Source organism: Arvicanthis niloticus, chromosome 1 (assembly GCF_011762505.2).
Source record: "Arvicanthis niloticus isolate mArvNil1 chromosome 1, mArvNil1.pat.X, whole genome shotgun sequence".
In the NCBI taxonomy this organism is placed as follows: Eukaryota; Metazoa; Chordata; class Mammalia; order Rodentia; family Muridae; genus Arvicanthis; species Arvicanthis niloticus.
The window spans coordinates 69,518,695-69,534,792 of NC_047658.1; the positions used below are offsets into that span (position 1 = coordinate 69,518,695).

Here is a 16,098-nt window from a genome sequence, read left to right on the forward strand (position 1 = left end):
AATACATGCAACAGCTCAAGAGTGGAGATCAGAAGACAGCCTTTGAGAGTCTACCCCCTTTCCAAGTCTCCAGAATTGAACTCAGGTCACCAGGCTCAAGAGCAAGCACCTTTGCCTACCTGAGCCATCTCACTGGCTCTAGTCCTCATACCATATACCATCAGGCAGCTAGTGTCAAACACATGTTGACCTAAATCATCATTAGCTCCAGTCAACTCTGACACACTTAGGAACAGGGAATTGCCTCCACTGGATGGGTCTATGGGTATATCTGTAGGACATTTTTTCCCCATTAATTTATTCACTTTACATCTGGATTGCAACTCCACCCCCACTCATGGTCACCCTACACACATCCCTTCCCTGATTCCCCTCCCCTTTTCCTCTGAGAAGGGAGAAGATGCTCCTTCCACCCCCCCCCCCCCAATAACCCCACCTTGGCACATCAAGTCACTGAAGAGCTAAGTACATCCTACCCCCTTAAGGCCAGACAAGGTGCTGCTAAGTTAGGGGAATGGGACCCACAGGGGACAGCCCCTGCTCCAGTTGTTGAGGATAGGGCATTTCCTTAATTGTTAATTGATATGGAGGGCCCAGCCTACAGTAGGCAGTATCGTCCCTGGGCAAAATGGTTCTGAGCTGTATAAGGAAGGCAACTGAACAAGTCAGAAGCCAGTATGCTGTACTCTTTCACAGTCTCTGCTTCAGTTCCTGCCTCTAGATTCTCGCCTTGTAAGACAGATAAACCATTTCCTTCTCACATTGGTTTTAGTCAGTGTTTTATCACAGCAACAGGAACTATTATGAAAATATGGGCCAAAGTTAGGTCTAACAAACACATGTGAAAACATAAAGATCTAAGACAACAAACATAAAAAATCTAAGCTATAAATAAAACTGGTTAGCCCATTTAAATTTATTTTTGTGTTGCTTTGATACAAGACCATGACAAAAACAACTTACAGAGTAAAGAGTTTATCTGGGTGTACACAGGGATAAGAGGCCACCATGGAAAGAGGGGTGACAGGCAAGAGTGCTTGTGCAGGAAGTTGACAGCTCCTATCTTCAAATGCAAGCATAACCAATGAATCAGAGAAAGTGAACATGAAATGGGGAAGATCATAAAACAGTCAAGCTTGCCTCCAGTGCCTCCAGCAAGGTTGGGCCTCCTAAACCTCTCAGGAGGGTGCCACCAACTGGGACCAAGACTTCAAATATCTGAGCCTATGGGGGATCATTCTCATTCAAATCACTACACAAGTAATGTTAACCGGAGGCTGCAAACTATCACAACACATTTGTATACAAGTTCACTGATCTAAAAGAGAGAAAACCAGGGCTGGGGAAACTCATGAAGACTTGAGGTCAGATTCCCAGAACCCAAGCAAAGCTGGGTCAGTAGCATAGTTCTGGATTTCCAACTCTCCTGTGGTAAGAGGGAGGCAGAGACCAAAGCATCCTCAGAAGCTTGCAGGCCAACCAGTCTGCTGTACACAGCAGATAACAAGAGACCCCATCTCAAACTGGTTAGAAAGGTAGGGATGAAACCAAGCTTGTCCTCTGACCTTCCCGTGTGCCCAGTAGCCTGTGTGCAACCACATTCACATACATGAATACCCACACAGTTCAAAAGACAGACAGAAGTAGTCAAAGGTAGAGAAAATAATATTCTTTCCTATTAACCCAGGAAGAAAGTCAGTTTGAACCTAAGTATTCTATGAGAATTAAAATGAAGTGAATGTTTTCTTCCAGGGGCTGGCCACTGGGAGTTTGACCATGTTCCATGACTATACAGGCAACTCAGATTGAACTCAATTTTTTGATTTTTTGGGAGTGGGTGGGGGGTGGGGACGGGGAGTAGGCCTCAAGTGTAGGAGTTGGGCCTGGAAGGACTGAGAAGTGAGTGTGATTGGGGTGCATGATGTAAAAATCCCAAATAATCAATAAAAAGATTATGCTGAAAATAATAAATAAAAACAAAGTGAAAGAAAAATTCCAACATTATTAAAATTAGCAGTAAAATGAACTTACTGTTTGGCCTGGTTAACATGAACCCCTAGTGTATAGCTTAGCCACTTGTAAGTCACCTGAAACAAAAAACAATTTTTAAGGTTTTATTAGTTGATTCAGAGGACAGATTAATGTCAAGAGACTGCTCCGAAAGATTCTTATTCTTGGATGGCTATGTCCTATAAACTACAGTAGATACCAATTAGAGAAAAACATGTGACAAGTAAGGCCAGGGAACTTACAAACACTAAAATGTTTCACAGACTAATCAACACAAAAGAATCTACAAAGGTGGGTCAGAGAGACGGTCAGTGGCAGTGGGAAAGGCACTTGTTACCACACCCTTAAGAACCTGGGTTTCATCTGTTGGAGTGGGATGAGAGAACTGGTCCTCTGACATCCACACATGTGCCATAGCACAAGGGAGTGTGTGAATGTGTGAGTGTGTGTGTGTGTGTGTGTGTGTGAGAGAGAGAGAGAGAGAGAGAGAGAGAGGGAGAGAGAGAGAAACTAAATATAATTTTATATATAAAGTTTTATATAGAGACTAAACATAATTTAAAAACGTTTTAAGAATCTACCAAGCCAAGTCAAGTATATGCAAAGATTATTTCGCTCACACCCCTTGTCTTATTAAGCTCTCTGACACTCTTGTCTTTGAGAAGCTACCTAAAACTATCCTAAAATTTATCTAAAACCTACATTATGGAAAAGCATACAACCCAGGAACTTCTCAGTAAATTTGCAACTATAAACGTTAAGAGGAACAGGTGGTGTGGGGATCAAAAGAAAAAATGAGAAGAATGGATAAATGTAGCCTCGGGGTAATTTTAGGAACTAGAGGCATCAAGCGGCCATCCTTCCTTGACCCGGTATGTCTGTTGTTTCTTACAATGCTAAATGATGCATTCTCAATAAGAAGACTAATGAAGATTGGTCAGAGGCAGAGTGGCAGACAGACAGAGGCAGAGGGGAAGAGACAGACGTAGGATTCAAGAATTATCTAATCAGTACTAATGGCCCATAAACGCGTCTTTTGGCCCTTGGCTAAATCCCACTTCTAGGGATAACACAAAAGCCTAGAGGACCTGGGAGGTGTGAGTCACTGTAACCACCCTGTTCCAAACTGTGTCCACGGGCTCACAAGGGCAAAGTTCCTTCACACCCAAGTCTCTCTAGATCTTTACACTAGCCCAGAGAGCACGGGTCGAGCCGCTTTCGATATTTAAATTTCCAGGATTTCCAGGAAGAGGAAACTGTCTCTGGAGAGTAAACCACCCCTAAGTCGTCCTGCCTACGCAACTGCACCCCTGGGACCTGAGGGGGCCATCGTCCGACAGAAAAGGAAGAGGAGCCCTCACGAACCCCGCCTGCTTTCCAGGCTCCACGCCCCCGAACCCACAATCCAGGCAAAGGCCCACGGGCTTCGGCGCGCCCCGGAGGCTCTTCCCGCAGGGCGTGTCTCCCCTACGGTGTTTTGCGGTGACTAGTGCCCACCTCGGCCGGTCCCCGTAAAGCCACAGGCACCAGGGGTCGAGACCCCCAGCCGACCTGGGAGGCCCAGTGCCCGTCACACCCGCCTCGCACGCCCGCACCTCCCTCCCACCCCCCAGGTCCCAGCTCCTCACGATCTTGTTCTGGTCCGTGACGAACTCGTCTATGTTTTCTAGATACAACTGTTCCGCCATGGTGGTGCGGCTCCGAGCCCTTCGCTCAACCCGCGTCAGCCTCAGCTCCCGCCGGCGGGAAACAGCTTTGCTCACGCTCAGGTCACAGGTCGTCTCCTAGGGCAACCAAGGCGCCGCACTACGGCGGCGGATGAGGGCCAAACTAGTGAGCCGCCGGCCAGGACTGATGAAGGGGGAAGTTGGAGTCAGACCGACCGGAAGTGAGGCATGAGACCGTAGTTGTCCTTGTGCAACTGAGAACTTTTCGGATCTGTCCGCTGCCACAAGTAGACTGACTCATAACCATATATTTCACCGCTATGAGTTAGAGTCTTTCCGCTTGGAAAGTGAGAAAAATATCTCTTGCTGTCTAACACTGGAATTCAATGGTAGCTCACTTTCCTAGCCTGGGCTTTATTCCTAATAGGGTGTGGTGTGGTGGTGGTGTGAACCAAACTCTTGAAAAGAGGCCAAGCCTGCAGAGATTGATTGACTGATTACTGTACTGTAAAGAGCTTGGAATGTTGCAGGTTCAGAGACTAATTGCCTTATCTTAGGCTAGTTCTAGCCCTCTGTAGCCTCACGTACTCACTTCCGGATCGTAATTAACACTGGTAACTTAACGTATAGAAAGCTTTTGGAATCTATTAACTTAGCAGACTACTATTTCCTACCAACCCAAAAGTTAAGGATGCAATCAGATAACATCTTGAACCTATAGGAAAGCTTCCCCCATCTTTACGTAGCTGCTTCTCTGAATATATTTTAAACTTGCCTTGATTTGTGAATTTCATTGTTCTGTAGAACCATAAAAAACTTCATGAAACTGCTTCCTCGTTGGAACATGGAATTTGGGATAACCTAAATCTGGGTTCCCAGGCCATAGACACTCAAAATAGCCCCAGAATAAACTATTTCTCGTTTCCTTTAAGATGAGAACTATGGTTTTGTATCAACAATGGAGTGAAATGACGTGCCCCATACTTGCCATTTGATATCTTTATTCAGCCAAAACTTTAAGTGGATGCTCTGTTGTAAGTGTTTCTCAGGCACTGGCACACAGCAAGGGAGGGGCAATAGTGACAGAAGAGATAGATAAAGGACTACCTGTTAAAATCCCTCAAAAATAAGAGATTGGTGAAGGTTTTCCAGAGGGGAAGAGGTAGAAAGACTGTCTCAGATTGTTCTTAACTACTGAAATGTTGGAAGAAGACACATGGAAGGAATCAGATCCTGCTGTCTCTACTAAGCTTCGTAATGGAGCCACATAAACTTTATTCTCAGGAAAACTGAGAGAAACATTAAACATTGTTAGACTGGGAAATTTCTACTTAAGTTTCTGCTAACAGCATGCTCTCTCTCTCTCTCTCTCTCTCTCTCTCTCTCTCTCTTGTTCTTGCTCTCTCTCTCTCTCTCTCTCTCTCTCTCTCTCTCTCTCTCTCTCTCCTTAATAACCTCTAGCCACTGTAATTCAATTCAATCCTGGGAATCCAATTGGGAAAGGCTGTGGAGGTAAACTGACTGGGTTTGAGTCCTGAATCTGCTACTTGTGTGCTCTTAGGTAAGTTATTTAATGTTTAAGAGTCTGTTTATTCATTTGTAAGATGGGAATAAGAGCTTCAAAGGTTTGCTGCAGCATGAATTCATATAAGATATAATTTGCAAAAGCCTACAAAGGGCCACATAGTCTTCTAGGTGCTGGGGTGGAGGGGGTAGAGCTGTGGTCAAGAATACATATGGAGCTTACGTTCTCCAGAGAGATGTAAGGGAAGAGGAGGAGGAAGGGTGGAGGAGGGGGAGGAGGAAGGGGAGGAGAAGTGGCTTAAAATAGTCCTGTCAGGCATGGTGGTGTATACTTTTTATTCCACCAAAAGCAAGTGGATCTCTGTGAGCTGAAGAGCACCCTGGTCTACCTATGGAGCTCCAACCTAGCCAGAGCTACATAGTAAGAACTTGTATCAAAACAGACAAGGGGCTGGTGAAATGGCTCAGTAATTAAGAGCCCTGACTACTCTTCTGGAGGTTATAAGTTCAAATCCCAGGAACCACATAATGGCTCCCAACCATTCATAATGAGATCTGATGCCCTCTTTTGGGGTGTCTGAAGACAGCTACAGTGTACTTACATATAATAAATAAATAAAAAACCTTTGGGCCAGAGAGAGCAGGGCCAGAGTGAGCAGGGCCAGAGCAAGAGGGAGAAGGGAAGGGGGTAAACAAAACACAAACAAACAAAAAACCAAATAGGGATAGTGAAAACTGAAAAGACTGCATGGTTTAGGTTTTCTTTTAAAATCAGAAAGAAAAAGCTGCTAGTTAGATGAGGCATATGCAGAAGAAACAGGTGAGGCACTAGATTAGGGCATGACCTTTGGGTCAACCAGGGGTTTCCTGGAAGATGTGAAAAGACTGGGAAAAGAGCAGATGAGAAATCAAATCATTCTATTTGGCTGGAGTTGTAAATGAGATAATACACATAAAGCATTCAAACTATGCTCACCACGATCACACTAATAATAGTTGGTAACTGTGTTATTACGCAACAGACATATTGAACAAGTGCTTTTAAAATGATATTTCATTTAATCTCATAGAAACCCAGCAAATGGATTGTGTGGGTTTCATAGAGAATCATAACAAATGCCTGTAAATAAACGTAGAACCATGTCAAAGAGATTACAGTTGTGTCTACAAATTCACTGAAAGGTTTTAGGGTCAAAAACTATTTTAAATATGATCTTGGGGCCAGTGAGATGGCTCAGCAGGCACAGTACTTGCACACAAACCTGATGACCTGAGTTCAGTCCCAGGCAGCCACATAAAGATGCAGGAGAGAACTGAATCCATGGAGTTGTCCTTTGCTCTCCGAACACCATGGTACACCCAGGCCCCCATACATGCACACAATAATTAATAAATAAGAATTCCAACTTACTGTCTTCATAATGTCATAACACCCACATGTAATAGACTCTCAATAAATATATTTTCATTGAAGTTTAGTTACAGTGAAGGCATTGAGATCTAAGAGAAAATACTGTTGAGAAAGAAGTCGAGCTCAGATGAGCCATCGTGACTTACCATCACTGAATGAGCAGGTGCCACGATAGACTTTGTATTTAAAGATTCTCATGTCCGTGACAAACATTTCTGTATTAATGTTCATTTTAATTAGAGACCTGTCTGCTCCTGACAGCTTCCTGTATTGAATTCTAAGAAGAAATTGAGCATCTTTGGAGTTACTCCAGTTGTGGTGAGACAGCCGATGGACAGGAATTGCCTCTTTCCTTCTACAGACAGATTACTGTCCAGAAAAGGACACACTTGGCAGAACAGTCGACTGATTATATCTGCCTAGACAGAGTAATCAGCCCTTAATAATTCTGCAGCACTAAGGTCTGTCAGATGATCCTGGGCCAGAAGGCTGAAGATTTGATGCTCCAATGTTTTGTAGTAGAGGGAGTGTCCAGGTGTTCAGAGGTCTCTATAAATTGGCTAAATTTTAGAAGCTATGCTTTGTGCTTCCCACAATTATAGTTAACTCAGTCATTCTGGATTTCTGACGGGGTTGAAAACTTATAGCCTCATAGCCAATCCTGGCTATTTACCTTGAGAGAAAAGATTTGAGTGGATGGTTGTCAGCTGACATTCATCCTAAAGCCAGGTTCAGAACTAAATGTTTTAGTTAGGATAGATGACAGAGGTTCTGGTTGGTCAACAGGATGATGGACTGGGTATTGGGACTATCTTGTACCTCACTGGTACAAATTGGCATAATTATGCTCTAATTGTATTTTGAGAAGAAAGTTTCATTTTAACAGGAAGGGTGATATGTAGGAGGAGCTAAGGTGGGAGAAGTACTGAGAGGAAGAGAAGGAGTGGGGAGAGGAGGAGAAGAAGGAGAGGAGAAGCTAGGTGATGAAAGAGAGAAAGAGGGGGGAGACAGGGAGGCAGATGTTCATGTATCTCCACCAGTCAAAGATAGTTGATATATCTAGGTTGGGTAGTGAGTTACACCTCTGATTAAGCAATACCAAACTTATAAAGCCTTTGATTAACATTTTTAAAAAATGTATAAGTGCAAAAAGGAAAAGGGGGCATGGGATAGGGGTTTTCTAAGGGGGGGGGAATGGGGAAAGGGGATGGCATCTGAAGTGTAAATAAAATATCCAATAAAAATGGAAAAAAATAAAGATTCTCATGTCATCTCTTCAACAACCTAGGATGTGAATATTACCTGTATACTAATGTATAGATGTCACATAACTTAAGTCTTTGTCTCAATTTTATAGAAAATGTTCAGAGTAAGTAGCTTGCTCCCAGCCGCATAAGAAGCAAGTATGTTCCTGTCCAAGTTTGCTAACACACACCTACTCAAAGCTGCCCATCCAGGGATGCTGATGCCCACCTGCTCAAAGCTGTGCTTGCCTTAGTGGTAGCATCGGGCTGCCTTTTGTTCTAATCCTTGGGAGTTTTTTGGTTTTTGGTTTTTGTTTTTTGTTTTTCTCTTTTTTCCAGTTGCTTGACTTTTTACAGATCTATATAATTTTTGTAGTTAGAGAAAAAAGAAAAGGATGAAGCAGTAAGCAATGTAAAATCAATCCATTGTCTTATTCCAGATATCAGAAAGGTTTTCCATATTTGAGACATCAACTGCAAATCTTCAAAAAGGAGTGAAGCTAACACTTTTGCCTACACTTTTTGTGACACAACTTTAGAGCAAATGGAACCTTCACTCCCTCTGCCTTGAGGACAATGCTTAATATCAGTGTGTCCTGCTGGGAACTCAATTGTCGTCCAGAAACCAGGACCAGCAGTCAGCCTGAGAGCCAAAAATTAATAAAACTTAAGCATGTTAGTGTCATATGACACCAGCAGTGGGAGCCAGAGAATCAAGGCTAAGCCTAAGGTTGCCATCAGCTCCGGAAGGCTGCCCTTTCCTTTCGCTTCCTCATCTTCTCCACCATGACAGCAGTGAGCACTGTGATTCTGTCAGGGACCTGAGTAGGAATACAGATAAGCCTCAGTGTTGGACAGGGTGAGAAACATAGTACCTACCCAGTTACCGGCAAAGGGGTAGGCCTTTGATAGGAAGGGGAACCCCACCCTGGGCTCCAGGACTGAGAAACAGGCCTTATTGACACAGAAGTGTCAGATGGATATTAATGCATTTGGTACTCGTTGCCTATATACCAGATCTTATATGACCTTATAGGGACACAACATGGTCTTCATTTTAGAATTTACAGCCTGGGGTTACAATTGGACGTTATGTTAGAGCATCACATGATGCCAAAAGGGGGTGACTATACACTTAAAAATAGGAAATAAGGAGATAACTTTGAACTTAGGTATCTGAGGCTAGACAGCATGTCTTTTCATGCAAAATATGTGAAAAAAATGAACTCAGAATATTGTCTTTAGTATGTCCTAAAAATAAATAACAGGCCCACATTTCCTCTTTTCAAAAAGGTTCTTCTAGGGGTTGGAGAGAAGAACCAGCAGTTAAGAGCACTGCCTCTTCCAAGGTACCTGGGTTAGATTTTCGGCACCCTCATGGTGGTTCACAACGGTCTATAATTCCAGTTTCAGGTATTCTGATTCCCTCTTGTGGCCCCTGTCAGCACTGCACAGAGGTGGTATACAGACACACATGCAGGCAAAGCACGCATGTGTGTGCGCACACACACACACCAGCCTACAGTGTTTTTTTTTTAAAAAGTTCTTCTATGACAACGTGTAACATGTTGTATAAGCACTGTCATGGCATGTAAAGCCAGCAAAGCCAGGTTACATCAACCTCTGGACAGGAGCCCAAAGGACAGTGTGATGAGCTTCCAAATACTTGTGAAAGACACACCAGTGTGTCAATGTAAAAATCTATTATCAAAAATAAGTGTGGGAGCCGAGAGAACACAAAGTTGCTGGTTCTTTCCCACCTGCACCACCCCTCCTATCTCCGATTTTACCCACACCTGGCTCCAGAAGGTCATGTATCTTTTTTTAAAAAGACTTTGTTGTATTCCTTGTTGTTAGTGTTGTCTGTTTATTTGTTTGTTTGTTTTGAAACAGTATCTCGATATATAGCATTGACTGTCCTGGAACTCCCTGTGTATATCAGGCTGCCCTTGAACTCACAGAGCCCTATCTGGCTCTGCCTTCAAGTGCAAGGATTAAAGATATGTACCACCACCTGCCGGGCGATGGTGGTGCACTCCTTTAATCCCAGCACTTGGGAGGCAGAGGCAGGTGGATTTCTGAGTTTGAGGCCAGCCTGGTCTACAGAGTGAGTTCCAGGACAGCCAGGACTACACAGAGAAACCCTGTCTCGAAAAAAACAAAAACAAAACAAACAAACAAACAAAAGATATGTACCACTATACCCAGTCCTCATTTTACTTTTAATTGTATGTGTGTGTGTATGCACATGTGTGCAGGTACCCACAGAGGCCAGAAGAGGGCACTAGATCCCCTGAAGCTGGAGTTACAGGCAATGGGTTCTGGGAACCAAACTCAGTCCTCTGAGCCATCTTTCCAATCCCTCCCATGTGTATTTTTAATAACTCAGTCATTTATAAAGAAAAAAAAAAGCCAGAAGCCCCCATTCCCCTCTTGCATCTACTTTAAATATTTTCACTTGTTCCTTTCACGGGGGGGGGGGGGGGGGTTTGCATGGCTTGGAGAATGCTTTGGAAAAGATCACATTGTAAGAGAAAATAAACAAGAATCCCCATTTGGACATGTCCAGCAGGCTCCGGACCATGCCTGTCCTCAGGCTTGGATTAATAGCCTGACAGTTAGTTATACAGGGTGACAGGCAGTGAGGAGGATTAGATCACCCAGGGAACAGACCTTCACTCAGGGAAGACTAGCAGTTAAGGGACAGTGAAGAAGATGCCTAGAAAGGAAACTGACAGGGAGGATGATCCCTGGGAGGGCTCACTGGAAACAAAAGGAGACGTGAATTACAGTTGCCAAAAGTACCAGTACCCCTTCATTGTCACTGTAGAGGAGTTTGGTAATTAGAAGGCCACTGGAGACATCAGCCAGGGAGTGTGGGCTCAATTAGGGTTCTGTGAGGTGAAAGGTGAGGAAAATTGAGAAGATCTGGAGATGCCTCTGGCCAGTTAGCCAGGTGGAAATGAAGAGTTGGGAGGGGCTGTGGAGGGTTATGTGGTTCCTAGCACATCTGCGCCTCCCCTAGAGGAAACGCACCAGGTATCTGTATTAGCAACTGTCATTGACTGACTGGTTTTGTGTCTACTTAACACAAGCTACTGTCATTAAAGAGAAAGGAGCTTCAGTTGACAAAATGCCTCCATGAGATCCAGCTGCAAGGCATTTTCTAAATTACTGATCATTAAGGGAGAACCCAGCACATGGTAGGTGGTACCATCCCTGGGCTGGTGGTCCTGGGTTCTATAAGAAAGCAAGCTGATCAAACCATAGGAAGCAAACCAGTAAGCAGCACCACTCCATGGACTCTGCATCAGCTCCTGCCTCCAGGTTCCAGCCCTGCTTGAGTTCCTGTCCTGATTTTCTCCAATGATATGCAAGTGTAAGCCAAATTAACGCTTTCCTCCCCAGCTTGCTTTTTGATCATGGTGTTTCCTCACAGTAATAGACACCCTGTCTAAGACAATCATGATCAGCATTCTGGAGGCACCTCCATGTGAGGTTAGGGTATCCAATTTGTTGACATCATGACACATTTTTATCTAAAGAGTACATGCTTGAAAACCAGCATGATCTAGTTAGAAGAAACACATACAAACACACCAACAACAACAGCAACAAAAACTCATACTATTTTAAGTGCAATCATGAGCTGGACTGCATGGAGGGGTCTCAGTCAGAGCCTTTAGCTGCAGGAACTAACAGCTGAATCTGCAAAAGGGTGGCATTCAGCACAGCCTTGGTTCCCAGGGAATGGGCTATCCTCAAAAGGCCTTTTCATTCCAACCCCCAGTGCCCACTTAGCTGTAGATGGCTTGGGGTGAGTCCTTAGCAAATATTTGTCGACAGATAATTGAATGGATAGAAGGGTGAAGTTGAATTGCGTATTGTTCTGTTCTGTAATCCCTTTTGTTGAGCTATAGAATATCGTTTGTGGAAGGCGTTGTTTCCTTTTCCTTCCACCACTGAAATTCTTTTATGGTCTGTTATCAGGGTAGCCATTACTGATAAGCTACCTGGGGAAATCCAGTTTACTTCAAGGGCCCAGTGATCAGAAATATGCAGGAAGATGGATGGCCCAAAAAAGCAACAGTTGGGACCAAATCCAGGTTCTAAGCTGGCTTGAGTATTATAAGGCACACTGCTGCTAGAGACCCCAGAGGATTGTATCAAACGTCCCTTACACACACACACACACACACACACACACACACACACACAGCCTTTGCATGACCCAACTTTAAGAAGCATACTGTGAAGGCTGGAGACTCAGAGGTTAACAGCAGGTACTGATCTTGCAGTGGTCCAAGGTTTGGTTCCCAGCACCCACATCAGATGGCTCAGAACCGACTGCAAGTCCAGCTCCAGGGGTCCAGTGCCTTCTTCTGGCCTTTGTGAATATCTGCAATCTCGTGCACATTCTGCACACAGACACATATATAAACGTGTAATTTTAAATCTTTTTTTTTTTTTTTTAAGAAAGAAGTATACCATATACTTTAGGCTGACTAATTGAAATGTCCTACCTTTCCATTGTTTCTTCTAAGCCTGGAGTAAAAGAATCAGAGGCCAGGCTTCCCCACACTGGCCCTGCTGGCTTCCCTTCCGCTGTATCCCCAGGGCACTTCCTTCACAGCCTTGGACCTCCTTGCTCCTGCTGTGATTCATCCTCTTCATCATCCCTGTTCTTCTTTTAAGTTGTTGGCTTCTTAAGAAGGAAACTCATGCTCACTAGCTTCTTCTCTAGCTCCATCTGTGTCCCCATCTCTCCTGCCCTGTCCTGGTCTATCCCAGCACCAGGTTCAAGATGACCTTATGTTCCCTGCTTGTTCCTCCATGGTTCCTAATGGCTCCGAGGATAAAGTCTCAATTTCTCAGCACAGAAGAAAAGGTTCTGGGTTTCCTAGATCTTGTCCTGTCTTCATCTCTCTCTTCAATGTCAAAATGTCATAGGCTATTATTATGTCCTCACAGAACATAGTATCATAGATAGTACTAATCGCTTCTCAGGAGGTTCTCTCTCTCTTTCTCTTTCTCTCTCTCTCTCTCTCTCTCTCTCTCTCTCTCTCTTCTTTCTCTCTCTCCCCTAATTTTTTGAAGGTATCCACATCTCTGTTCTGAGTCTGCTGTGAGGTCCTGTATGTGTCTGATTCAGTGCAGTTCAGCTGGGCCTACTGTGGCAAGGCCACAAGCAAGCTACCAGACATGATGGAGTTAGTGAGAGATAGCAGGCCAGTCAGAAATGTTCCTAGTCTGGAGTGTTGAGTTTCTGACTGCCTACCACTGCCCATTGTCCCATTGTTCTCTGATTCATTTGCAAACGTTATCATCTGCCTCTGTCAGCCATTTCTGCCTCTTAAAACTCTGCTAAGCCAGAAAAAGGGACTGTCCCTCTTCTAGGCACAGAATGAGACTTGGACGAGGCATTTCTTCCTCTGGAAACCTAGCCTCCTGTTTGGCAGTCAGCAGGGGCCACATTTCCCACAGATCAGCTGTCTTAAGGGCCATATTTTCCACAGGTCAGCTGTCTTAAGGGCAGGTGCCAGGTGGCTCTCCTCCTTTGGTCCAGCCCTGAGCAAAGGTCACCTCAGCTCCCTGTGGTTCCACCTCCCCATTCACAAGCACAGTTCTCATGCCAAACAGACTTTGGCTGGCCACTCCACATGAAGATGCTTTAGGGCACACACTGCTTTAACTGGGAAAATCCATCCATTTTAGTATGAGTTGGATAAGTTTCAGAAATTTTATAAAGTTGTGGTAACATCATCAAAATCAAATTTTAGAAGATTTCTATCACACACACACACACACACACACACACACACACACACACCCCTATTCTCTTGTAGACTCATGTCTTACATATGCAGTCGATCTCTGCTCCAACCCCTCAGACCCAAGCAGGCATTCATTTCCTTTCTGTCTCTAACATTTTGCCTTTTCTAGAAATTTCCTATATCACATGACATGGAGGGTGTGTATGGTTGCCGTTATGGACTGAATTATGTACCCCACACATTCTTATGCTTCCAAGATTGTTATGTTGAAATCTGAATCCTGAGTTCCTTAGAACATAACTGTACTTAGAGATCATCTGAGTTATAAATGAGGTTACTGGGTCAGGGAGGGGCCTTGATCTAATAGGATGCAAGCCCTAGAGGGAAGAGGAGGCCATTTCTATTCCCAAAGGAAGACCATGTAGAGACAAAGGGAAGTGATATCTACCTGCAGGGAAGAGAAGCTCAGAAGTCAACTAATCCTTAATCTTAGACTTCTATCAAGAAAATAAGTTCCTGTTGTTTAGGTCACCTACCCTGCAGCTCTTCATTGCTGCAGCCCAAGCAAATGACTCGAGCTCCTTACCCACAAGTGCACACGTCAGTCACACACTGGGACAAAACCTGAGGATGACCAGGATGGAAGGTTTAACATGGCTCACCATCTTAGGAGTTTAAGTTCACAGTTGCTTAGTTCCATTGCATTGAGCACAGTACACCTCATGGTGACCAGGCAGCAGAGAGAAGGGTCTGGACATACAGTATACCCTCCAAGAGTACTCCAAGAGCACTCTCCCAACAACCTACTTTCTAAAGTTATACCTCATCCCAACCTCTCAATAGCCCATGGACATGAATCCATGCCTGGATTAATTCAACCATATCCCAGAGTCTCACCTCTGAACATTGTTGCATCGGGGATATCAAGTCTTCAACACGTGAGCCTTTGGACACACTTAACACCCAAACTATCATCAATAGTTTGGTAATTTTTACTGTTAAGTAGTAGTCTATTATATGAGTATGATATATTTTGTTTACTTAATGAAAAATGGACATTTGGGTTGTTTCCAGTTTGGATGCTAAACAGTTTGCATGCCAGTTTCGGTGTGAGCATGTTTTCACATCTGTTAGATGGATCTTAGGATCTAGAACTTAAGATTAAACCTTTTTATCCCACCACTAAACCCTTTATGTGTCACTTTCCTGTGCTCCACCAGCACAATTGATGTTAAATCCTTGAACATTTAGCTGATTAGTTGGTTTATATTAATTTGTTTATTGCAGTGCTGGAGATCAAAACAAGTGCTTTCTGTGTGGTACGAGAGGACTCTCACTGAGCCACACTCTCAATCCTACATTTGGTTGTATTTATAGTGAGTCTTTGCATTGCTGGGCCTGTTCAGAAGCACACCCTCGCCCAACTTAACTTTCCTGGTGCCCTCTCTGCCTCCCCACTCCTCCTGTACCACTAGTTTAAGGATCTTCTGTGTCCCCATTACCACTTGAGGTTTTCTCAAGGACACTACAATGTCAGTTTGTTTCTTCTACTAGGCAAATCCTTTCTTTCCTTTAAAGATGTATTTATTTTATGTATGTGAATACACTGTTGCTGTCTTCAGACACACCAGAAAAGGGGATCAGATCCCATTACAGATGATTGTGAGCCAACATGTGGTTGCTGGGAATTGAACTCAGGACCTCTGGAAGAGTAGCCAGTGCTCTTAATGGCTGAGCCATCTCTCCAGCCCCTAGGAGTTTCTTATGAAAAGTTATGCTATTTACTTCTGTGTTGTCACTGTTCAGGACCTGTGTGATAACTGGTGTTCAATCATTTGATAAGTGTTCACTGAATGCCTGACATTGATAGCTGCCCACAGAGACTGCACATATATACAATAATGTGTATACACACACACACACACACACACACACACACACGGTGGGAGTGGGATCAGGGGAGTTTTAAGTCTTTCAGGACTTGTTAGTTAATTGAGGAAACAAGCTTTGTTCAGAAAAACTGATTAGAGAACAAGACAATGAAGAATGAAGTTGCTGAGGTTGGAGAGGCAGCTCAAGGGTTAAAGACACCTGTTGCTCTCCCAGAGGACTGGGGTTTGGTTCCCAGCACCCCCATGACAGCTCACAGCCTTCTGTAACTCCAGTTCTAATGACTCTGATGCCCTGTTCTGGCCTCTGAGGGAGCTGCATGCATGCAGTACACGGACATACACGCAGGCAAACACCCCTACACATAAAGTTGTAGTGAGAATTTTGGTTTCTTTAAAAACCGGGAAATGTTATGGGAATATGTTCTTATTTTAATGCTAGATGTGGAATATGGAGCTGCTACAGATTGTCCACAGTAGCAGACTATGATTTGCCTCATGCTTTGGCAGGAGCATGATATTTTGCCAGCTGCAGATAGTTTTTGCAAGTGTATGACATTCGGAATTCTGGGGACTCTT

General features: G+C 44.0%; 1 protein-coding gene and 1 long non-coding RNA gene across 4 annotated transcripts in view; one reads left to right on the plus strand and one right to left on the minus strand.

Moving 5' to 3' along the window:
* The window catches only part of Pold3 (DNA polymerase delta 3, accessory subunit), a 38,725-nt gene extending 34,927 nt beyond the window's left edge, over window positions 1-3,798 (minus strand). For both annotated transcript variants that reach the window (XM_034487917.2, XM_034487915.2), the window contains exons 1-2: window positions 3,639-3,798; window positions 2,032-2,087 (exon numbers count right to left, since the gene is read on the minus strand). In XM_034487917.2, the coding sequence (XP_034343808.1) occupies window positions 2,032-2,087; window positions 3,639-3,698 (116 nt within the window). In that variant the 5' untranslated portion in view covers window positions 3,699-3,798. The remainder of the gene's footprint in view (window positions 1-2,031; window positions 2,088-3,638) is intronic.
* Window positions 3,799-3,837: 39 nt separating this feature from the next.
* LOC143443155 (uncharacterized) lies at window positions 3,838-7,775 on the plus strand. Of its 2 annotated transcripts, none has more exons than XR_013111924.1 (3): window positions 3,838-4,066; window positions 5,139-5,238; window positions 6,853-7,775. It is a non-coding gene; the product is annotated as an uncharacterized LOC143443155 (long non-coding RNA). The 2 variants fall into 2 exon arrangements; XR_013111923.1 differs by having other exon boundaries at window positions 3,842-4,066; window positions 6,874-7,775.
* The last annotated feature ends 8,323 nt before the right edge of the window (window positions 7,776-16,098 follow it).